We start from the raw sequence: 25,938 nt of genomic DNA, 5'->3' as shown, positions 1-25,938 counted from the left end.
CCAGAATAGCCAAGGCTATCCTAAGCAAACAGAACAAAAGTGAAGGAATCACACTAACTGACTTCAAATTATACTGTGGAGTTATAGTAACCAAAATGGCATGGCACTGGCATAAAAACATCGACCAGTGGAACAGAATGGCGAACCCAGAAATAAATTCATACATGTACAGTGAATTCATTTTGTATGGTGGTGCCAAGAACACATATTGAGGAAAAGACAATAAATGGTGCTGGGGAACTTGAATATCCATATGCAGAAGATAAAATTAGACACCTAAATCTCACCATATACAAAAATCAAATCCAAATGGATTATAGATTTAAATCGAATACCTCAAACTCTGAACCTGCTAAATGAAAACATTGGGGAAACTTTCCAGAATATTGGACTGGGCAAAAATTTCTTGAGTAATAGCCCACAAGCACAGGCAACCAAAGCGAAAATGGGTAAGAGGGATCACATTAAGTTAAAATTACTTCTGCACAGCGAAGTATACAATCAGTAAAGTTAACAGTCAACTCACAGAATGGGAGAAAATATTTGCAAACTGTCTGACAAGAGATTAATAATCAGAATATATAAGAACTCAAACAACTCTAGGAAAAAAATCTAATAATCTGATTAAAAATGGGCTAAATACCTGAACATACATTTCTCAAAAGACGACAAATGGCAAACAGGCATGTGGAAAGGTGCTCAGCGTTATTTATTGTCAGAGAAATGCAAGTCCCAAACTACAATGAGGTATCATCTCACCCTAGTTAAAATGGCTTATATCAAAAGACAGGCATATACAAATGCTGGCAAGGATGTGGATGAAAGGGTATTCTCATGCATTGTTGGTAGGAATGTATATTGGTACAACCACTATAAAGAACAGTTTGGAAGTTCTTCAAAAAGCTAAAAATTGAGCTGCCATATGATCCAGCATTCCCACGGCTAGGTATGTACCCCAAAGAAAAGAAATCAGTATATCATATAGGTATCTGCACTTCCATGTTTACTGAAGCACTGATTAGGAAGCAACCCGACTGTCCATCAAAAGGTAAGTGGATTAAGAAAATGTGGTCTTTATAAACAGTGGAGTACTATTCCGTCATGAAACAGAATGAGATCCTGTCATTTGCAACAACGTGGTTGGAACTGGAGGTCGTTACGCTTAGTGAAATAAGCCAGGTAGAGAAAGACAAACTTCATGTGTTCTCACTTATATGTGGGAGCTAAAAATTAAAACAATGGAACTCATGAAGATAGAAGAATTGTTAGTAGAGGCTGGGAAGGGTCGTGGTGGGGGAGGTTTGGAGAGGAAGTGGGTATGGTTAATGGGTACAAAAAGTAGAAAAAATTAAGGGGACCTAGTATTTGCTCACAGAAAGGAGTGACTATAATCAAAAAGAGTTTATTTTTACATTTAAAAATAACTAAAATAATATAATTGGATTGCTTGTAACATACAGGATAAATTCTTGAGGTGATAGCTAGTCCATTTGCCCTGATGTGATGTTTTTGCAATGTGTATCTGTATCAGAGTATCTCATGTAATCAATAAATATATACACCTCCTCCATACCCACCAAAATAAAAAATTAATTAGAAAAAAAAGAGGGCTGGCATGGTGCCTCACACTTGTAATCCCAGCAGTTTGGGAGGCTGAGGTGGGCAGATCACTTAAGCCTAGGAGTTCAAGACCAGCCTGGGCAACATGGCAAAACCGTGTCTCTACCAAAAAATACAGAAATTAGTGGACATGATGGCATGCACGTGTAGTCCCAGCTACCTGAAAGGCTGAGGTAGAGCAATCACATGAAGCTGGGAGGTTGAGGCTGCAGTCAAGTGTGATCATGCCATTGCACTCTAGCCTGGGTGACAGAGACCCTGTCTCAAAAGGTGGGGAAAGAAAAAAAAGGTCAATGTCTTTTCAGCTTGTATGATTGGCATTTGTCACAGTGCTTCAGTGCTTCCACCTTGCATTGCTTATTTAATAATTATATGTTGACAGCTTGAAGTGAAGACATTTGAGTCTAAAGTACCAACGAAACTTGAGTGAAACCTTTGATGATGCTCTAGTTAGATTTAGTTGTGCTTTTTGGGATCTTTTAGCACTTTGTTTCATTTCCACTATTGAATTTAACACAATCTCACTTGGATACCAGAGCATTGTATACGCATATTGTAGTTTTCTTTAGTTTCTGATTGCTTGAAGGCAAAGATTATTCGTTGAATTTATTTTTGTGTTTCCCAAGACCTAGCAAATATTAATGTATTAAATACATGTTGAATATAATATGTGAAACAGTATAACTATCAACTAAATGATAGGATTCATAAGGTTGGGGGCAATATCTTTTTTGAATTATGCCATATATATATATATATATATACCAGGTCCTCAAAAAATTGTAGTTAAAGAATCTTTATTGAACATAAATATGAAACAAGTATCAGATATTTTATCATTACAGACTTCCCCGAGAGGTTTTATAATGTAAAAGCAAGTGAAAAAATGTCTTTAGAGTCACAGTTGATTATGTATAGCTATCATCAATGCTAAGACTACCTGGCCTCTTCCAAAAACAGTTTATCTTTCTATTTCTATTTTGTTTGCATTACATTATAATAAATCTTGTCATATTGTCTTTCATGTTAGTCTAAATCTATTTCACTTTAATAAATGCACCATGATCTCAGTCTTTATGTCTTTACAACAGACAACAAGGCATTCTGCCACCAGGGTAAGCCTCTGCTTTATTGCCGTCAAATTCTTTTGGATATTTTATAGGACTGGGGCTAAGTTAGAATAAAATGAAATAACATTATGTTTCCAAGAGCTTTTAATTGAAACATGTTTTGGTCAATGAATTGCCGAATTAGAAGATCTGTAGACAAAGCAATTTAGATCTACAAATTTTTCTCCAAAATTATCTGAAACTTCATTTCTTTTTTGAAAACCTCTATTGCTACTTTTCAGTGATGATTAAAGAGTTCAGTTTTATTTTGCTTTGAACTCCTAAACTGATTCTCTTGAGATGGCAGTCACTGGTGGTAAGGCCCTGCTGAGGGCAAGTAACTTAGTCATTTGGAGAGGAACCGCTATGGGGAGTGAAAAAGATTTTTGAAGCTTTTGTAAAATCTCTCTGCTGGAGACTGACATTCAGCCTGTGAGTCCAATTCAGTTTTTTCATTACTCCTAACTATTCTCCCCTAGGCCACTAATTCTGATTTGGTCAGCAGAAGCAAATCAGTTTGTGGCTTAATCTTTTGTTTGAGGTTCTGATTTTTCTCAGAACCTGCTTTCTATATTGTAGACCTATGGTTGGTTTAAAAAAAAAGAAAAGACAAGACTTGTGTGGAATGACTACATCTCACCCATTCGTCTTTTCTTTTTCCCCACACTGTCCCAACGCTGACTTTCATCTATTCATCCAGAAACAAAGCATTTTTATTTTGTTTAAAGTATACCAGTAAATGGATTAATGCCCTCTTATAAAAATTACAAACGACGAAGAGGCATGTAGTGCAAAAAGTAAATATTCCTTGTGATCATCTCCCCTTCAAATGAATTTCTCTCCCAAGGAATAACTTATCAACCCTTGATGCATATCTTCTCATATTGTTTTGCTATATACTTAATGTTATATATAACAATGTCTAATAATGATAGGTGACTTTGTCATTATATATCATGAGTGTGAATAAATACAGGGTATTTATTATTAGCTTTTATGTAAATTGTATCATATGACACATTTTTCTACAGTTTGCTTCTTCCTAAACAGTATCTCTTGGAGATCTTTATAGATAGACAGATAGACAGAGATAGATATATCTGTATTTTTTGCTTATGTAGTAATTCATGGTGTGGATGGCCATAATTTGACTACTTAATCACCTATTGATTAAAAGAGTAGTTTCTAAGTTTTTTTACCTTTGTTAACCATGATACACCCACACACACACACCCCTTTGAGACCACTTAGGTTAATTTTTTTGTAATACGTCTCTAGAAGTTCTGCTACTATTAGATCTCAAAGGCTTTACAGAAATATTGCCTATTATAATGAAAAAATGTTGTACCAATAGCCATGCTCAGACATATATGAAAGTGCCTGTGTTCCCATACTCTCATCAGTAGTGCAAATGGGTTCATTTTTGTGTGTAAATCTGATGAACAAAAAACTAGGGTGTATTTCTTTTACAAATATTGGCCATTTATATTTTTTGATTTTGTGCATTATCTGATCATGCCATTTACTTAAGAAAATCATTTCTCAGATTCAATTTTATAAAGATTTAAAACTTTTGAATGTAAAAAACAAAGTTTAAAAATTAATGCTTTAAAGAGGCAAGATATTTGCAATGTATATAAAAAATAAAAGTTAATCAAAAATTTTAAGCTATTACAATCAAGAAAAAGTCAAGGCTTAAAAAAAGAGTCAGAGGAATGGTTTTTTTATAGCTCTAAATTTCGTGTCTAGCTTAGACACAAAATATCTTCCACATCTCTAATTTATAAGTTATTATAAAAATATTCTTATTTTCTGCTAATACCTTTTCTAATTTTTTTGCATTTAACCTAATAGTTCATTTTTGTGTAGCTTTTTTTCCTACAAATGGTTGACTAAGGTTTTTTTTTTAATAATCTGTCTCTCCTACTGGTTTGAAATGCCATTATCATCATCTGAATTACTATATATACATACATTTGTTTGTATATGCTTTATTCTTTCCATTAATTTACTTGTTTTTTTCCTATAACAGTATACCATGGTTTAACCATTCTATCTTTATTGTGTATTTTGATGCCCGGTAGAGTAATTCCTACTTACTGTTTTTCTTTGTCTATTTGAACTGTCCTCTGATATATTATCCTTCCAAGTAAATTTTAAGATCAATACAAATGTCCCGTTTCCATGAAAAGCCTTATTAGTATTTGGATTAAAATTTCATTGAGTTTGATAATGTTTAACATCTTTAAAATATTGAAAAAGGGCTCTCAGTATTTCTCCGTTTATTCGCTCTTCACTATCTTCCATAAAATTTGCATGCCTTAATTTACGTTCCATTCTATGTTCAGATCTTTTTCTCTGTATTTTAGGAGGCATTCTTATCATATTCTTGACTTTCATGGGGTTGTTTCTAATGGAGAGGAGGCCATTTTTTATACAACCCATACATTGGATTTTAATTTCAACTAACTTATTTTCTAAAAGGTTTCTTTTCTTTACTCTGGTAATTTGGATAGTCTGTTGTTGCTTGTTCATTTAGGGGATTCTGACTTTTAGCTCTTTAATGTTATACTTTATTATTTTATATTCTTTCTTGTAATAAGAATATCTGGAGTTCTTTGCGATCTAAATTTGATATTTCTATTCTGGCGATTCGTCCTCATAATGACTTGTTTCCTTTTATGTTTAGTTATCTTTCATTGTTCCCTCATTTTTTACTGTTATTAATATATAGTCATTCTGAGGAACTAAACTGAAGATACTTTCTTCCAGAGAAGGGATTTGTGTTTGTTTCTGTAGGGTGGAAATGTGCAAAACTACCGTCTTGAGGCTACTCCATGCTGCATCTCGGCTGTCCAGTTCAATAGTCCCACTTCAATGCCTACCTTGCTAGTGGGCCAAGGCTCAGCTTCTGGCTGTAGCTCTTTCCTTTAGGCCTACCGTTCACTGTCCCCATTTTAAGTTTGTTTCTTTTTCCCTCATGTTTTTTTAGCCCATGGAAACGCTTCTTACTCCATGAAGGCCCAGCAAAGCAACAAATTATGCTTTATTTTTCTGGATTTTTTATAGAGACAGGGTCTTGGTACATTGCCCAGGCTGGTCTCAAACTCCTGGCATCAAACGATTTTCCCACCTTGGCCTCCCAAAGTGCTGATATTACAGTTGTGGCCACCACAGCCAGCCAAAAATTATGTTTTATTCAAAATTGCATTTCTTTGAAGTAGGAAAAAACCTAGTTTTTAATGATAATTGAATCTGAATTCTCATGTTGTAGTTGCTTTTGATTTCTTTCTTTCAAAGTTGTTAGTATAAATGTTGAGTAAAATATTTTTAAAAATTTAAAGTTTTAATTTACCTTGCAAATTAAAAAAGATGCTGTGAACATTGAAAGGTAGAGTTAAAAGGCATTTTTAAAGGCAAAACAAATTCTGTTAAGATTTTAATGTTATGTGAATAATGATAATTGCAAAGAATTGAGATTTAACAATTCTCCAAATGAACATCTGTCCTGAAAGAAGAAAGTACCTTAAATGAAATGTTGACATTAAATTTATTGCAAATTTATTTGTGTGTGTGTGTGTGTGTGTGTGTGTGTGTGTGTGTGTGTTGTTATTGCTATTTGAGATAAAAGTCTCATTCTATTGCTCAGGCTGGAGTGCAGTGATCTTGGCTCACTGCAACCTCTGCTTCTCAGGCTCAAGCAATTCTCCTGCCTCAGACTCCCATGTAGCTGGGATTACAGGCCTGTGCAACCACGCCTGGCTAATTTTTTGTATTTTTAGATATGATTTCATGTCGGCCGGCAGGTCAATTCCTGATCTCAAGTGATTCTCCTGCCTCCGCCTCCCAAAGTGCTGAGATTACAGGCACGAGCCACCATGCCCAGCCTATCGCAAATTTGAACTGGGAAAACAATGAGATTTCTGCCCAATAATTCAGAGTTGTTAGGAAACATTTTGCCTCTTTCAAGGTCAATAATAAACAGACGCATAATGGAAATTCGAGTCTTAGACCTGTGTGTCTTCTCTCATTTCTGTTGAAGAGAACAAAAAACATAGAAGATAATAGTTATAATAGCAATTTAAAGATAAATGGCAGAGGAGAAGATTTTAATTTCAAACTAGTATTTTAAGTTTGATTTCAGACCTGGAAAAAAAAAATAGCAAAAATCTTTCTTGAAGGAAGAACTGTTACATGACTTTAAGATAAAAACTTTAGCCAAGGTATTCAGTACAATAGCTCTGCTAGCATATATCATGTCAAACAAAATTGTCTTCAAGCATTTACTGATTATGCTTTGTGGATTACTGAAAGGCTTAACTTCTAAATAAATAGATTGTTAGTACATAAAAGTGTGTTCAGAAAAAGCAATGCCCTCCGTTCCTGTTATCCTATTATCTGCAAGTAGGCGCTCCATTTGTGTGGATTGCTCCTGGTGAGCTGCTGCACTGCTGGCCTCAGAAATCCCCCAGCAACACACACACACACTCTCTCCCTCTCTCCCTTCTTACTGTTATTTTATATCTATTTCTTATAGGATGACAGGAGTTTGTAAATGTTTGATAAAGACAAACAGAGCTCCTTTAAATGGAGTCATCGGAGTCTGTTTTCTACTTCTTTACTTTTATGCCTTTATTAGGAAATTACTAATTGTTTTATTTTCTGACTACTTTAAACATGTTGCTAGTATGTAAATAATACAGATTTGGATTTAAAAGTGCACTGAAAATAGATTTTCTATCTCTTCACACATCTATTCATACCCCTACTTACATCTATGAAGTTATCCACTTATAAATAAAATATTTGTAGCAAAGAAAAGCTTTATTTATCTATTTACTTATTTATTTATTATAGTTTTATTATTCCTTATGTGAATAATAGTGATTCTGTCCATCTCTAGTAGGGAGTAGGAGATTCTTCAGCAAAGCTAGACTGAAAACATGGTGATGTCCTACATTCTTTAATTCAGTCCTCACAATATACCTTCTCGAATTTGTTTGAAATATTGTTAGAGTATTTAGACAATGGATTGAGTAATTTGACTACATTGTAGACAGAACTGACAGATTTCCAGAGCTGGTAGGGGCCTCTTCAGCAGAAAGATGAGAAAATGGAAAGATAAAAATCACATAGCTAAATTGACCAGGATGAAAACTAAGACTGGGTGTCAAGTCTCAAACCATTGGTTCCTAGATCTATTGTATATAAATAATATAGTATTCACTTATAATACTGCATTACTAAAAGGTTAACAGTCGAATGAAGATAGTGATTATGCAAGGAAATGTCATTATTATTTGAAAAGCTATATATTACTAATTAAGGCAAAATTTGCCTTAAAATAAAATCATAAGCTTAGGTGCTTATTCTTGCTAATATAAAAATGAAGACAAAATACAGAGCACCCAAATATGCCCTTTCATGGACTTGACTTAGTAAATCTGAGTTTGGACAGATGTCACAAGTTCTCAGACATAATCATGTAAATAGATAAGCACAATTTAAATAAAACTTTGTGGATGAGATAAAAATTATTGTATTGTAATTTTTAAGCTTAAAAGTTTGTCAATCTATTTTTTTCTGCTTGGAATAAAGAAAACCTCTCTAGGATATCTGAAATGAAAATTGAAATGAAATATACTACTTTCTGAACTGTGGCTTAATTCTATTCCAGAAATCAACTTCAATATAAAAGAAGATGAGAACACAGGATTCTCAAATAACTAGATATTTAAGTGACATTTGTGTCAAAGGACTTGATTAATAAAACTGAATGTGAGGTTTTTTATGATTAAAAGGTTATAGACTGATTTAAAAAGAAGGGGAATACAATTATCTGGTTTAAAGCCATGCTACGTGATATTACTAAATTAATCTGAGAGATTTATTTTTCAAGGAGATTATCATTGACCTTAAAACAAAACAGAGAAGTTAGGTATATACAAAGGAAATACTGGGGAAAATTTGAAAAAACACTAAAGTCCAAGCCCCCTCTTCAGAGATTCTGATTTAATTGGTCTGGGAAAGAGCCAGAGCATAGGAGATTTTGAGAGCATCATAGGTGTTTCTAAAGTCAAGTTTAAAAACCACTAGTAGGGAAAATTAAGAACATATGGGAGGTCATATACCATCACCCATTTTATGCTTTAATGGCTGTACTTCAATGCTGTTGCTTAATTCTCAGCAGAAAGCAAAATTAGAGAATTAAAGATGGAAGGAGAACTTAGTGGGATCATTAATTGAGAGAGTTTAGGATTCCCCAGAGGAATAAGAACAGTAAACATTAATATAAAAAAATAATGAATATACACATTCTAATAAAAATATTTCTAGTTTTAATTGCTAACAAGAAGTAATCTGTTGTAGACTAGACAGGTTGTAGCTCACCTGTTTTTAATTTATCATAATTTATGTGACTAAATGTTGGTGAAATATCAGATCCAATATAAATTACTTAACACAATGGAAAATGATTCTGGAGAAATTATATATAGTTCATTAATACTGTGGAGTTATTGTCAATGTGTACTCAACTATACCCTATATTATTCTGAAATGAAGTTAGTTTCTATTTCTTAGAAGGAGTCCATACTAAACAAGACAGGATTGTGAATGATGAAGACATGACTATCATTAGTAATAAGTATTTGAGAGTGATCTAGATGTATGTAAATTTACAACTGTAACATTCAAAATAAGAGCTTATCAATTCTATTTACATTTAGAACACAATTTATATTTTTAAGATAAACATTTCCTGGAGAGCTGCCAGAATGTTTTAAATAAAAAAAATTTTTTTTAGTGATGCTTAAAAACCGGAATGAGTTATTTAATAAAAATCCTTGCCAAGGAAACCCAATTTTCTCTATGAATCTAAATTCTTAGGGTTAGAGGGATTGGTGATGTGATTTACCAAGTAGAGACTGACTAGGTTAGTTCAAGCTTGTTATAAGGGCTGGTCCTTAGAGTAAATGGAGACGTTACCCTATGCTAAAAACATGATTATTTCTACAAGATATTTGAAAAAGTCCCATAAAATTTCACTGTGGATTATATGAGATCTTCGATTAGGTAAATATGTAGAAGTGAGGCAGATTTTTCTGTGGGAATGTTGTATTCTTGGGCCTATCCGGTTTGGTCTTTTCATCAATGATCTGGGTATAGATATAGTGAGCCAGAATCTTTAATTAAAAAATATTAATTGAATGCTATGTCTGTATTAGCCCATTTATACACTGCTATAAAAAATTACCCCAGACAGTGTAATTTACAAAGGAATTTAAAAAGGAACTGTGAGGAATTGACTCACAGTTCTGCACAGCTGAGGCGGCCTCAGGAACATACAATTATGGCAGAAAGTGAAGGGGAATCGAGGACCTTCTTCACACGGCAGGAGAGAGAGGTGCAAGCAGGGGAAATGCCAGTTGCTTACAAAACCATCAGATCTCATAAAAACTCACTATCACGAGAACAGCATAGGAAAAGTCGCCGCCATGATCCAATCACCTCCTACCAAGTTTCTCCCTCAACACCTGTGTATTGCAATTCAAGATGAAGTTTGGGTGGTGACACAATGGCACGAAGCCAAGCCATATCAATGTCCCATGGGGTATGTGGAGAAGTCAGGGAGGAATTGTCAATATAATTAAACTAGGATTCAAAATAATACTGTCCCTTGAAACTCTCGATTAAAAATAGGAAACAATTAGTCTTAATTGAAAATATATTTTTGGAAAAAGGATAGTAGACATCTGGCATGGTTATTTGTTCATGGGAATAATATCTAGAATTTTGCTCAATTAAGACATCAAGGCAAGTGAAAAGCATGATGGAGAGGCTTAATTAGCTAATGCAAAAATAGGCTGCTTTAAAGAAATCATAGCACCTGTAATGATTAGAACACACTGGAAATATTGTATTGGCTCAATTCTGGGTGACTTGCTTAAAGCAAATCTTTAAAGATTTTTAGGTGCATAGAGATAGTGTTAAATTAGTGGGTCAACAATTAATATATAAACATTTAAAATTAAAAAACCAATAGGACTAAAAAAATTAAAATGCTAACTTGGGAGAAATGGGAGTAGAAAGGGAGAAAGGAATATAAGTAATTTTTCTCTTTCTGAGTAGCTATAATTATATAACATGTATGTACTACACACATATATACATGTGTGCACAATGATATTATTGTCACATTATGGAGAAAATCATAACCCCAAAAGAGTGAAAAAAGGCCATCTCTAAGGATTAGGACTTGGGGTAGAATATATGGGTTGAGTTAAAAGCCTTTTGGTGAGATTTGACTTTATGCAATGGACACATCTTACTATGGTTTTAAAAATAAACAAGGTCTGGATGACTATCCTCCCCTAGAGAGAGTGGAAACGTAGGCATTGAGAGAATAAAGAGGCCACATGGCTGCTGATAGGGAGATCTGAAAACTGGTAATAAAATAGTTGAAGGACTTGGCATCACTTAAGCTGGAGAAGAGGGGTAAGAGGAAGCTCATGCAGGTGTGAGGAGAGGGTAGGATAGAATCAAAAGGTAGAAGAAGACGTCTTTGTCTGAACATATTTAGTAATTACTGTAGAGATTCCCATCTTGTAGATTCCTAGGGCATGTTAGCAGGTTTGTGAGGTGTGTCTATGTACCCAAGTAAATTATATGTCAAATTTTATGTATATATGGATAAATACATTTGATGAGTTTGGACAGAACCATCATTTTCAATAGTTTTTTTTCCAGAGTATATTATTTAAAATAGGTTAATAACCTTAAGATTGCCTGTCTTATGGGGTAATAAGCACTCATTTAAACAGAAACTATCTTCTATAGATAACTGAGAAATAATTCTCATGTTGGATAGACTAGTTTACTTGAAATAACATTTTCTGCTTTTAGGTTCTAATATTTATACAATAAAAAAATAAAATAGAGGTAATAATAAGTAACATTCACTGAACACATTACAGGCTGGTCATCATGTTAAATGCTCGACATAGACTTGCATTTAATTTTCATAGCATTAAGCAAGGTAGACAATACATTAAAAACTCAGAGGGGGAAAAAAAAAAAAAACTTACTGGAGATTCCTTACTAACAAGTAAGGAAAGTTTGCTGTTAGTAAGGAACAGAACTGAGATTAGAACACAGGAAATCTGACCCTAGGATACAGAGACATGGTTAAGATAAAAGCCCTGTGGTGCTTTTTGATTTTACACAACAGACTTTTTTTTTCAGTGAACACGGTCTTGATGACTTGCTCGCTACCTGCTTTTGGAGAGGTGTTTCCCTCCCTCCCTCAGTAGCCTGTTAATTCTGCACCACTGCCGATAGCCCCAACACTTGTACCCGCAAAGCTGATCTTTGTTTTCTCCCTGGGACATGTAATGTGACTCACCTTCTTTGAAATGAAGGGAGCCATGAGAAAATAGAAAGGAAAAATGTTTTAATGTCTGTTGAATCTAAAGCAGCCTATCTCTTGAGCAAGGGTTCAGTGTTTGTCTTCTATCAGCCGTTGGCTAATGCGTATCATTTATGTATCTTGAATGTGTTTGAATAGGAACTTGATATCTGTGATTACATGAACTTGACCTCATTTAATGCCACTTCGATTTTACCAAAAATACATACACATACATGTATGCATACCTCTATACACACGTGTGTATATAAACATATCTACACAAATATATCTACATATATGTATACACATGTATATACAGACAGGGAGAGAGAATTGTATTAGTTTTCTATTGCTAGTATAATAAATGAACACGAACTTAGTAGCTTGAAACAATGCAAGTTTATTTTGCATTCTGTAGGTTAGAATTCAACATGAGTCATCTTTTCTGACGGCTCTGGGGGAGAATCCATCCCCCTCCTCGTCTTTTCTGGTTTCCTTGGATCATGGCCCTCTCCAAAGCCAGCAACACTAGGACAAGTCCTCATATTGCATCACTCTGATCATTTTTCTGCCTCTCTTTCACATTTAAAGACCGTTATGATTGGTCTCATCCAATAATCCAGGAAAATCTCACCATCTCCAAGTTCTGAATTTAGTCATATCTTCAGAATCTCTTTTGCCACCTAAGATAACATATTCACAGGTTCTAGGGATTGGGACATGGACATCTTTGGGGAACTATCATTCTGTCTACCACAAACATTTACTAAATGACAAATTTATACCAGGGACTGAAATAGAACCCAATCCCTCTCCTAGAGGAGCTGACAATTTAGGAGATAAACAGGTGACTGAATACAAAATAATAGGTGTTGTGAGAGAATAGAGAACCAATCATAGCACTGTGGAGGGAACAGCTGTCTGCCTGGTATTGAGGGTGAGCTAGAAAACAAACTGGCTAAAAAATTGGAATGATCTTTGACATATTGATATGATTTTATCACTTTTCATCCAGGTTTTGAGACTCTGGGATATTCAACACCAGCTGTCCATCCAGAGGATAGCTTGTTTCTTCCCCAAAAGTCAGGAGTTCAGATGTCTCTTCCACTTTGATGAAGCCCATGGACGCCTTTTCATCTCGCTTAGTAACCAGCTGGCATTGTTGGCAATGAAAAGTGAAGCCAGCAAGAGGGTGAAAAGCCATGAGAAAGCAGTCACCTGTGTTCTTTACAACTCTATCTTGAAGCAGGTAATGATGCTTTTTTTTTTTTTCCACTCTCCTAATGTATCTCCAAGTCCAGAGGCTCATTTACTTAGTTTTAGGTGAAATGGAAGACAAATATAGTAAAGGCAAATATGGGAAGAAATGATTTAATAGTATATTTTCAGGTGGACTTGATTTTCTTTTCAGCCAGTGACCACAGGAGCAGTCGTAGAATTATAACTAATTACAGCATTCCAGCTAGCAACCTTTAATATAATTGAACGTATCCCTGTTATCTGCTAGTCTTGAGCCAAATACAAGCGAACCTGGTTGTAAAATTTCCTTTTATGAAGACCATCTTCCTGTATCCCTGTGGAAAGTTCTGAAATATGCATGAAACATAATTAGCAGAGATCCATTTTGCCAGCATATTTTACACCAGTGGCTCACAGTGGCAGCCCGGAATGTATTCATAATAAAGTGATTCAGTTAAACGTGATGCCACTTGGTATGCAGCAGGAGTGCTGTTCATCTCCCCACTACTTTAATGACGCTCTGCAGCCTTGGCTTAGGGGACCACTACCTGCATCTCAATGAAGAAGCAGGGCTCCCCTGGAGCAGAGATACTGCACAGACCACAGTCCTTCTCAGAGGACGGGTGGCCCAGCCAGTGAAGCCAGTGAGCTCAGCGCGGGGCAGCCTGTGGGTATCATGAAGGGAGCAAGCAACTTCAGAGGTGAGCCTGCTGCAGTGAATCCCTCAGGCCTGATGGTAACAGCACAGCAGGAGCCAGGCAGAAGCAAGTTTCCAGCTTGCAGTCAATTAAACAGTAACTCAATCCATTCTTTACCCTTCTGCAGAAGCTTCTGCATTCACACAGAAATGAGTAGTTGAGATTTTGTGCAAGGGGTGGAAAGCCCTTTGTTAGTGATGAGTAGTGTGTCATGCCACTATTTAAAACAGTGTTTTCTGGTTATTCTAGGAGATAAAATCCTTTAGAAAACAAATTTTGAATTCTGTTTGCAGGAAAACATTTCCTGCTAAATGTTTTACTGAACTTTATGAAGGCCACTCCCTGGTGGCCACTGAGAGATGTATTTGTTTCCAAGAGAGCATTCTACTAATGAGATCTGCAAAGTTAAAATGCTAAATTTCTGTGTAGATGTTAAGCTCCTATGTTGTCTGGCCATAAGATGAGCAGTAGTCCACTAGGAATTCAGGAAATAAGACATAAAGGAGATCTGGATTTATTTGGGGCATAAAGATAAATCCAAGGTAACTCACATACATGCAACTTGTAGGCAACAATAGAGCAGTGTACATAGGACATATGATACATGATATAGGAGGTATCACTATATAATTGAGTATTCACACCTCCACTTGCTGTGAATAACAAATAAGTATTGATATGTATGTAAAGCACACAGAGCTGTGTATCACATACATCAGCATTTCCTATTAGCTGCTAAGGTATAGAAATATGAACATTGTATATATTACATTTATAATTATGAAAATGTATTGCAAAAAAGTACAAAGAAAATATCACTCACATTCCCATCAGTCACTGATAACTTATCATTTTATGGTAATTAGACAAAGCAAATATAACCATTTGGAACAAGTGTCGGGTGTGAAGAATGAAGAATTAGATATTAATACACTACAGTTTCTTCCCCCCAGTAGCTCTTTAAGGGAAAATCTGGATCCTACCCACAGTGCTGACGATTGCTGGACAGGTGCTCATTACAGGATTGTGGAATGAAAGAAGGGAAGGGAGACACATGACTAACAAGGAAACTGTAGAATGTAGTGAAATGAAGCAGAGGTAAAAGCAAAGTGCTCTTTATGGAGAGTGATCAATTCTGCCTGGGGCCAGTCTTGGTCACATTTCAGCAGAGCTCCGAAAGCTAAAATCTCTAAGAGGAGGAGGAAGTAATTCTAGACAGAAGATACAATATGGCACCTGCAAAGAAGCTTGAGCGCTCACAGCATATTTTTGGAGAGAGGGTTTTGGTGTGGCACGTTTGGGAATACTTTATAGACATTGTGGGAGTTGAAGCAGTAAAAGGAGCTTAGAACCAGATTGTGATGGTCATTGTTGAATGTATCACTGTCTGGTCTTGGAAAAAGAAAGCATAGAATTGAGATTGAAACAACATTTTTCACAGTGTGATCTTGGACTTCTGGGAGACTCAGATCTCAGGGAATCTGGGAGGTCAAAACTATTTTCATCATAATATTAATTTATTATTTGCTTTCTAAACTTCCATTCTCTCTCAAGTGTAGAGTGGAGTTTTCTGAAGGCTGCATGATGTGTAATGTGTGATAACAACATTGCTCTTATGGCTATGGGAATGCCTGCTCTTATAATGGGAATAGCATGTGCCTCCCTGGCATTGCCTTGTTAGGGCTGAAATCTTGCAAGTGTCCTCTTATCTCCCATGCTGCCAACCCTGAAAGACTCTTTCAGGTCCCTCATACCACTTAGGGTGACTGTTGCTGCTTTATGACATCCCCTTTTCTTATTAACTTTTTGAGATTCCTTAATCTGTATTTTCACAATGTGGCATGTGATGAGAAATGTTAGGAAGAATTAGAAAGGGAAGGGTACCCTGAATCGCAGTTTGTCGCTACCCCTGCTTCTTCCCAGGAATGCCCCTTGAGGTGGGAAAGTTGTCTATCCTTCTCCTTCTCCTTCTCTTCTTTGCCAACGCAGTTTCGTCTTGTAAACATTTAGCTGCAAGCCCCAGCTTCGGTCCTCAGCTCCCCGAGGTCTCCAGAGCCATCTCAACCCGCACTTACCTCTCCTCTTCCTGAACTTCGGTCACATTTTTTACTTCTTTTCCCAGTTAAACACTAAACTTATTTCTCTCTCTTCCTCTATTTTTGGTCGGAAGGGAAGATCCTTTTCTTCCATTTTTGTATTTTCGCACAGTTCATAACACTGTTCTGAGCACAAAATGAACGCTTAACCACTAGACTTGATAAATCATTGCCATTTTTCATCCCAAGTGTAACAGGAACCCATGCTTTTTCAGTCCACGGTCTCTTGATCTTTGATTTGCTGTCTTTCTTGAACACTGTCCCTTTGCTTGAACTTACTGAAAACCTTCCCTTCTGTTGTCATTTCCACATGTTGCCTACACTTTATTATTTCCTTGTATTCGGACTTCAGTTGGGACCCAGTGTAATTCCTGTATAAAAGCAGCTTGGCACATTTCCTTGACTTTTATTTATCTTCCTGTCTTTTGATACCCTTGTATCCTGATCTAGGAAAGTGGTGTTAAGCCATGCAAAGCCTTTTAAAAGAAACCATATACTTTATTTCAACTGTTTGCCCTCACAGCTAGCAGCAGAACAAGTCGTGATTGGATGAGGGAGTCCTTGGAATGTACAATTTTGAAAGAATTAGAGCAATCCAGTATCTTGGAGGCAGATCTAATGAACCATCTTTGCACTCAGTTCTTAAATGAAGCTTTTTACAAGAAAACAAACAAAAACCCTTATGAATTTAGGAAACTTTAAAACATGTATTTCTAGATACATAAACTAGAATAGATAAAATATTTGTGTTATTACTATAATCCTAATGATATAGGTTTATGTATTTTTGTAAAGTAGATGTTTCAGTTTGCTGGGAATCTTGGACAGATTTGTAATCAAGCTAGACATTTAGGTGTCATCAAATTTTAATAGAGTAAATGGTATTTACAATTTCTTATCGAAATGACTTTTTTTGGCAATGACATGCAAAACGTTACATGATTATTGTAAGAAATTAAAGCAACGCAGTAAAGCTCAAATACAAAACTATTGCTGACAACATTCTAAACGTCTTTCTGTGCATAGGCTATTTTACATAAATATGGCTCTGTAACACACTTTATTCAATAATATATTAGAATATATTTCCTTGTGGCTAAATGTAGAACTACTTTATCATTTTTATTTTAGTTTTAAAAGACAGGGTTTCACTGTGTTGGCCAGGCTGGTCTTGAACTCCTGACCTCAGGTGATCCGCCTGCCTCGGCCTCCCAAAGTGCTGAGATTATAGGCGTGAGCCGCTGTGCCCAGCCCCTACTTTGTCATTTTTAAAAGGTAGCATAGTAGCCCATTGTATATATATGTATCATAATTTCCTGATCCATTTCCCTTGATGGAGAATTTACTATTATGAATTTTTTTGTAGGTAAATTCATTCATACTTATGAATATATCTCTTTAGGGTAAATTCTTAGGAGTAAATTTCTAGGTTAAAGGATATGTAATATCAGATAATTTGCTAAATAAATTGCCTCCTAGAATCTTACTTTATCCCACTTCTAACCTCGAATATATTAATCACATACTTGGTTACATAAAGAGATAAGCCAGGTGGCTACTGTCTGACTAGTCCGGAAGATCTTCCAAGATTCTTTGTGGGGTTTTCATAATCCAGAGGCATGCTGGCTTTGCAAAATTTGAATACTAGACCCTCTTCACTTTATCTAGAGTGATGCTATGTCTTCAGGATTGATTATTACACTATCTACAAACTGAATTATTTATTAAAAATGGGGCTGGTCCAGGTCACAGCCATAGAGTGGTGCCCTTACCTTTGGTTGCTTCAAGATTAACTGACAAGCAAATATTTATCATTTAATTGAAGCTTTTTGTTTCTTTACTGTGACACAATATAAAAATATATCAAAGGTAAACACTAAAAAAAATCTTTGTTAAAAAATTTCATTATGTATACATGTATAGCATCTGCACAAAGTTATTGTCTATAACATCGTATTCCAAATTTTATAGTAAACTTTTCCACCCTTAACCTTATTTACAACTTATAGTTACTTTATCTTAGATTACTGTGGTCCAAACAGCTCATGTATCCATATGCATATCCAAAACATGTGGCCTTCCATTATTTAAAAAACGAGGGATAAGGTGTAATTTTCTCCTGAGAGCATATCTTTTGTCCTCTTTTCTGCACATCAGTTTCTGGGAATTAAGGGTATTTGAGAACCCAAACAATTCAATTGGTGGTTCCCTTGGTAATTGTAAAATCGGAGAAAAGAGGACAGGCTTGAGGGAAATGTATCTCCATCATACAGGACAGTCTACCTTTGTAGGGCTTATACGTAGTGCAAAATCCATGAGTTTCTTTTTTGAACAGAACTGGATGTACACAATAAAAATTTTCTCCTTTCCTGTTTCAATGCTGGGCACCAAGTGACATTCCTTCTGTTAATAACAGTTGTGGTGGTTTTTTTTGTTTTTTTGCCTCGCTTAAAGTTGTAATTGGTTATATGTCAGTCCTGAGACTGTGTGCCATGGTCACTTGCTGGAAACATAAGAAGTTCCTAGTTTTAGAGGTGATGCAAAAACATACATGTACATGCACACATACATGTACAGATACATGTTTATTTAATGTGATTAGTTTGGAAGAAATGTTTACATGTTAAAAAATTCAGAAAAAGGTATATGGCAAATATTTTCTCATCCCTCTGCCACTGCCTGCCCAGTTTCCTCTCCTGTAGGTAACCAGTGTTATGACTTCCACAAGTAATCCTTAAGGGCTATTCTACTCTTAAACAAGTAAATATATATTTTTCTTTATATATACAGTTGACCCTTCAACATCACTGGTTTGAACTGCAAGGGGCCACTTGTATCTGATTCTTTTTTTTTTTTCCACTGTTTTGTCGAGGCTGGAGTGTGGTGGCATGATCATGGCTCACTGCAGCCTTGAACTCCCGGCCGCAAGTGACTCTGTTGCCTCAGCTTCCTGAGTAGCTGGGATTACAGGCACAAGTCACGGTGCCTGGCTCCACACAGATTTTTAAAATCAAATATTGGAACTTTTTCATAGATTTGCAACAATTAAAACAAAACTCAGATAAATCACCCAGAAATAAAAAAACTTTTTTTATATATAGTGAATGCATAAAAGATATGTATATACTAGCCTATTATTAGCACCATAAGATATACACAAATTATAAAAAGTTAAAATTTATCAAAACTTCTGTATACAAACACAGACTATACATGGCACCATTTGCAGTCAAGAGAAATGTAAACAAAAAGATAGAGTATTAAGTGGCCAGGCGTGCTAGTGCACACCTGTAATCCCAGCACTTTGGGAGGCCGAGGGGTGCAGATCACAAGGTCAAGAGATGGAGACCATCCTGGCCAACATGGTGAAACCCAGTCTCTACTAAAAATACAAAAATTAGCTAGGTGTAGTGGTGCACACCTGTACTCCCAGCTACTCAGGAGGCTGAAGCAGGAGGGCAGGAGAATTGCTTGAACTGGGAGATGGAGGTTGCAGTGAGCCAAAATCGTGCCACTGCAGTTCAGCCTGGTGATGAAGTGAGACTCTGTCTCAAAAAAAAAATATATATATATATATATACACATATATATAAAGATACAGTATTAAATTACAATTGCATAAAATTAACTGTAGCACATACTGTACTACTGCAATAATTTCATAGCCACCCCCGTTGCTGTTGTGGTGAGCTCAAGTGTTGCATTTGTTTAAAATGCCATGTGATACTAACCATCTTCAAATGAGCAGTTGCTCTCTACGTTAAATTTCTTGGTAAAGTGTGATCTCTCGAACTTCTTGCGTATTTTTCATCTTGTTTATTTCAGTACCATAAACTTTGAATACTACTATAGAACCCATAAGAAGTGCCACTAGGGATGCTGTAAGTACTACCAAGAAACAGAGAGAAGTCATGACATTGCAAGATAAATCTGAGTGGCTTGGTATGTACCATAGACTGAGGTCTGCAGCTGTGGTTGGTTGCCATTTCAATATAAACAAATCCAGCATTAGGACAACCATGAAAATAATCAGAGATTAATGAAGCCATTGCTATAGTTACACCAGCAGGTGCAAAAACCATATACTTTTTTTGTGAAATACCTTTTTACCTCATATTGAAAATACAGGTCTTATATGGGGGCAGGTTGCTATAAGAAAGGCATACCTATAGACTAATGATTAGAGAATGAGCAGTTATTATACAATAATTTAAAGCAAAAGAAAGGTGAAATATCAAAAGCTGGAGAACTTAATACCAGCCAAGGATAGTTTGATAATTTTAGAAGAGTTTGGCATTAAAAAAATATCAAAGTATCAGGAGGAGCAGATTCTGCCAATTGAGAAGCAGCAAATGAGTTCCCAGAAACCATTAAGAAAATCTTTGAGAAGAAAGGATTGCTGCCTGAACAAATTTTTAAAGCAGATGAAAATGCCTTGTTCTGAAAAAAAAAAAAAAATGCCACAAAGTATGTTTATTAATAAAGAAGAGAAGCAAGCACCAAGATTTAGGGCAGGAAGAGATAGGCCAACTCTGCTGTTTTGTGCAAATGCAGCCAGGTTTATGATCAGGACAGCACTTGTCTATAAAGCTGCTAACTTCCGAGCCTAGAATGGAAAAGACAAACACCAGCTGCTATTCTTTTGGCTGTATAACATGAAGGCCTGGACGATGAGAATGTTTTCTGAGCTGGTCCCTTCAATACTTTGTCCTTGAAGTCAGGAAGCACCTTACCAGTAAGAGACTGCTTTTTAAAGTTCTTTTGATATTACACAATGCCCCTGGCCACACAGACTTCCATGATTTCAACACTGAAGGCATCAAGGTGATCTGCTTTCCCCCAAACACAACATCTCTAAATGAACCCTTTAAGGCTGATTACACATGGTACTTTATGAAAAGGACTATCAATGCTATGGAAAAGAATCAGAGTAGAGAGAACATCATGAAAGCCTGAAGGATCACACCATTGAAGATGCCCTCATTGTTAGAGAGAAAGTCATGAAGGCCCTCCAACTGGAAACGATGAATTCCTGCTGGAGAAAACTGTGTCCATACGCTGCACGTGACTTCACAGCATCTACAACAGAGCCGATCAAGGAAATTATGAGAGAATGTGATCACGGAACAAAAGGTGAGAATGGGGGTGAGGTGAAGGGTTTCAAAACGTGCATTTTGGGGAAATCCAAGATATGATAAACACTCAATCAGAGGAATGAATGAACAGAAGATGACTTGATGAAGATGAGTGCTTCCAAACCAGTGACTGGAAAAGAAGACATAGAAAAAGCAGTGCCAGAAAACAAATGGATCTTAGACAATCGGGCAGATTCCGATTATTCAAGACTGATTATTATTCAGTTCTGATTATTCAAGACTGCTTTTTGACTTATTTTATGACATAGTCCCTTCTACAATATGGGCACTGAAACTAATGCAAATATTGAAAGAGGGATTGGTATTATATGGAAACATTTTTAGAGAAATAAAGCAAAAAAGTCAGACATTTTACAATATATTTCTGTGAAGTTACACTAAGTGTGCCTGCCTCTCCCGATTCCCCTTCCACCTCCTCCACCCTTGTGGTCTCTGTCACCCCGAGACAGAAAGCCCAACCCTTCCTGTTCCTCCTCCTCAGCCTACTCAATGTGAGGACAGCACGAATGAAGACCCTGATGACTGACTTCTACTCAATAAGTATATTTTCTTTCATAATTTTCTAAACATTTTATTTTCTCCAGATTACTTCGTTGTAAGAATACAGTATATAGTACATATAACATAGAAAATAGATGTTAACTGTTTATTAGTAAGGCTTCTGGTCAACGGTAGAATATTAGTACTTAAGTTTTTGGGGGATCAACATTATATACCAATTTTTAACTGTGGTGGGGTAGGCATCACTAACTCCTGTGTTGTTGCAGGGTAAACTTATTCTTTGAAATAGATATGTAATATTTAATAACTTAATATTTAAGAATATATTTTGTAGGCTTTTTTACAAAAATAGCATTTTATATGTACAAACTGCTGTGTATATTGCTTTTACACCTAACAACATATCCTAAAGATAGTTTTATCTCATTACCTAAAGAGTATCCTTGCTCATTTTCATAGCTGCATAGTATTCCACTGCATGCATATTACAAACTTTGATAGGCATTTAGGTCCATTCCAGCAGTTTTTCACCTTGTGCTCAGAACTCTTAACACTGGTGAGAAAGTATCTGTGGGATAAATTTCTAGAGCTGGTATTATTGGGGCAGGGAATATTTACATCCATAATCTTGACAAATATTGCCAAATGCTCTCCATAAAGCTACACCAAAGCAGCATAGGAGAGGACCATTTCCGCAGCCTCTTTCATCATCACAGCCTCAATTCTTTTTAGAAGTAGATTTTTAGAATAAGAAAACTGGTGGAGTTTTAGAGTCAGGCAGAGTTCCCAGTCCTTTACACGGAGGCGGCGATTCAATTCCTCTAAGCTTCAACTTTCTTGTCTATAAAACACTAATTGTAATACATCTCTTGAAGAATTTTTGTTAAGGACAAATGATATTGTATATAAAGATACATGAAATTAAAGCAAGGGTAAATGCTAATATTAGCCAAAAAGAGGAAAGATTTTTTTTTTTTAAATTTGTCCCTTAGTTCTTAAGGGAGTTTTGAATTATTTCAGATCTCTGTGCACGACCTCAGGCAATGGCTCCTCCCTTCCCTCACCCTGCTTAAGCCTCGCTGGTTCCCTTGCTATTCCTTGAATGTGCCAAGGACACTGTGCCTCAGGGCCTCTGCACTGCAGTTTCCTTTGTCTGGAACTCTTTTCACCCAAGTATCTGCTTGGCTCACTTCATCTCAGTTATGTCTTTCCTCAAATGATTCCTCAGGGAGACCTTCCCAGACCCCTGCAGTTTTGAACCTATGACAAAAGCCCTCTGCTTCCTTCTCAGCTCTATTTTTCTCCATAACCTTTATTGCCACCAAATATCATATATATATATATATACACACACACAAACCCACACACACATATTACATGTATGTGTGTGTGTGTGTGTTTGTGTGTGTATAGATTTTTCTGATCTTGTTGCCTTTCTCCCTGGACAAAATATAAGAGCAACTTACTCACTGCTGGATCAGCAGTGTCTAGATCTAGGGCCTTGCATATTACAGGTATTCAATACATTCAAATAATGAATTTGAAAGAGCAAATTACCAATTAATTTAAGAAACTTCAATAGGCAAGATTTATAGAGAATGGCTGCCCTAAAATATTTGAATACTTTGTGCCAGTACTCCAGACATCGTCATTCTCACCTCCCTGTTCACTGAGATGTGACATCTAGAGATTTGCTACAAAATGGAAATAAAGAAAGTAACCTATTTTACATTATAGGACCACAAACAACACTGACTAAAAAAAATAAAATTATAAACAGCGATGGAATCAAACATCTCAACCCTCTGTTAGCTGGTGGCATTTGCTGCTGTAATTTTTTATTCCTGTTTTTTTCTTAGACCTAGGAGTTGAAATGCACATAAAAGACAACTAAAGTGCCTACTGTTATTAGAATATAATGAAGACAATTAGGTGACACGAATACAGCCTCACATGTCTTAGAATTGTCTGGTTAGCTGTGACAGCTTCAGATGAGAGAAACAAAAAGACACATATTCCTAAACAAGCTACATAAGAGGGAGCTACATAAGAGGGAGACTGAGCTTCATAAGGGGGAGACTGTTCCCATCAGAACAACAATCTACTCAGGAGGCCCATGTGCCCTGGAGTGTGGTTGTTGGCACCATTTCCACTCTGCAGCCTCTCAGTGCTCCATCCTCATCAGCTGAGGTCTAGACTGATAAGAGATAATCAGAAATAAACTGCACACTTAAAGAGATTTGGTATCATTAAAATGTGGCATAGAAATGTGACACCAAGACTTATTCCTGGGCTTTGTTGCTGATGAAAACAACTTGCTAAAAATAGTTGCCACTGTCCTGTAGTCAATCATTTTCTTCATCTGCCAAGCAGTGTTAAATGCACTCCTCTTTCACTAAACTTTGAATGCCTTTTCACCTGTATTGTTATTCTTGTATTCCAATATTGTCACAGTGAGAGTAGATTCTGGTTAATACTGGTTGTATGTTTGTGACATAGTCAGTTTCAAGACATTATTTTCCTGCAGACTGCACCGTGAGGCAGATTGCCATTAAATGAAATCAGACTGGCTATATGCTGTTGTCATGACCGATTTAGATTTCATGAGAAATTGTTAAATGAGCAGAGAAAGCTGATGAAAACCGATGAATAGTATGTTTGGGCTCAGTCAGGTGGGCAGGGGAAAGAGTATAAAATGGCAAAAACTGAGCTTTACTAATTCCTCATTGAATGTCTACATTAGGTAACAGTGGTAGGGTGAATGATTAGATGCTTTGTAATCTGGGTGATGCCCACTCTGAACAGGTAAGCAAGCCTTTTCTTTGAATATGGCTCTTTTATTTCTGTTAGAGAATTCCCATCTTTTGGTACTGAAATGGCTAACATATACTAACTGCTCAGAAAATGCCCTTCAGTACAGCTAGATCAGAAGAATAAGTTCTAACGTTCTATAGCACTATAAGGTGACTATAATTAACAATAACATTGTATATTTTCAAATAGCTAGAAGAACGGATTTTGAATGTTTCAAAGAAATGATAAGTGTTTAAGGTGATGAATATGGTAATTACCTTGAATTGATCATTAATTGTGCACATGTATTGAAATATCACACTGTACCCCATAAGTATGTAGTTACGCGTCAATTTAAAATAAAAAACAATTTAAAATGCTTTTGAATAAAAAATCCTTCACAATTTTTAACCTTTTCTTAAAAGACCACTGTGAAAATTTTCAAACAAGCTTGGAAAATTATATTTTTAATGATCTAATAAATGTAATCAACTTCCTAAGCACTTGTGAGAAACTCATAATTCAAAATTTCAATGTGCATCTAAAATCTGTTTTCTAAAATGTAATTGTCTATATTCACTGTCACAGTTGGAGGAAAGCAAGATACTATTTTTCTTAAATTGATTTGGATATGCATAGTGATACAAGCCTAAGAGGTCAGACAAATAAGCTTAGATAGAATAGTAACACTAGCTAACTTTTATGATTTATAGCTATGCCATGCAGTGTGGTAAATGTTTGAAAAATGTTTGTTTAAACATCATAACAATGGTTTGAAGTAGTTACTATGAATATCTCTGGTTTACAGATGAGGACATTGAAGCATAGAGAAGGTAAAGTAATGTGCTTGACCTTAATGTCCAAGGTAGAACAACTAGTGAGGCAGCTGACATTCACACTTAGGCATCCTGACTCCTGATCCAGTGCTCTGAACCTCCGTGTATATTGCACAAACAAAATCAACAGTTAGAAACACAGTTAATGAGATGGAATGATAATGTGTTATTATTTCAAAGATCCAGATCATTTGGTTATAGAAATTACACAGTAGTTTAACAATGCTAAATATTTAAAGTACTTTTGATTTCACTGAGAGAAACATAACATAAATACAGGTTTACTTCATTTATGAAATTGTCTCAATGATGTTGCAATTTCAGAAAAAAAGGGCTCAAAGGATCACATGCTCTTTATTAGTTCTTCGTTGAGACACAAATGTTGCTAAATCATGGCCCTTTCTTTCACTTGCTCCCCTCCTTTGTACCTCCAGAACTGCTGTTAGGTGAGAATCTCTTACCTGGACTATTACAGGAGCCT

General features: G+C 35.9%; 1 protein-coding gene across 1 annotated transcript in view; it reads left to right on the top strand.

Moving 5' to 3' along the window:
* Window positions 1-25,938, top strand: part of WDR49 (WD repeat domain 49) — a 139,180-nt gene that overhangs the window by 53,125 nt on the left and 60,117 nt on the right. Inside the window, 1 exon segment of the mRNA XM_064378521.1 lies at window positions 13,154-13,387. Within this exon segment, the coding sequence (XP_064234591.1) occupies window positions 13,154-13,387 (234 nt within the window).

This window comes from Aotus nancymaae, unplaced genomic scaffold, assembly GCF_030222135.1.
Source record: "Aotus nancymaae isolate 86718 unplaced genomic scaffold, 86718_ANA_hifiasm-v0.15.2.pri h1tg000019l, whole genome shotgun sequence".
Classification (NCBI taxonomy): domain Eukaryota; kingdom Metazoa; phylum Chordata; class Mammalia; order Primates; family Aotidae; genus Aotus; species Aotus nancymaae.
Note: the sequence above shows the minus strand (reverse complement) of the source record. Positions and strands in the feature narration are given on the sequence as shown.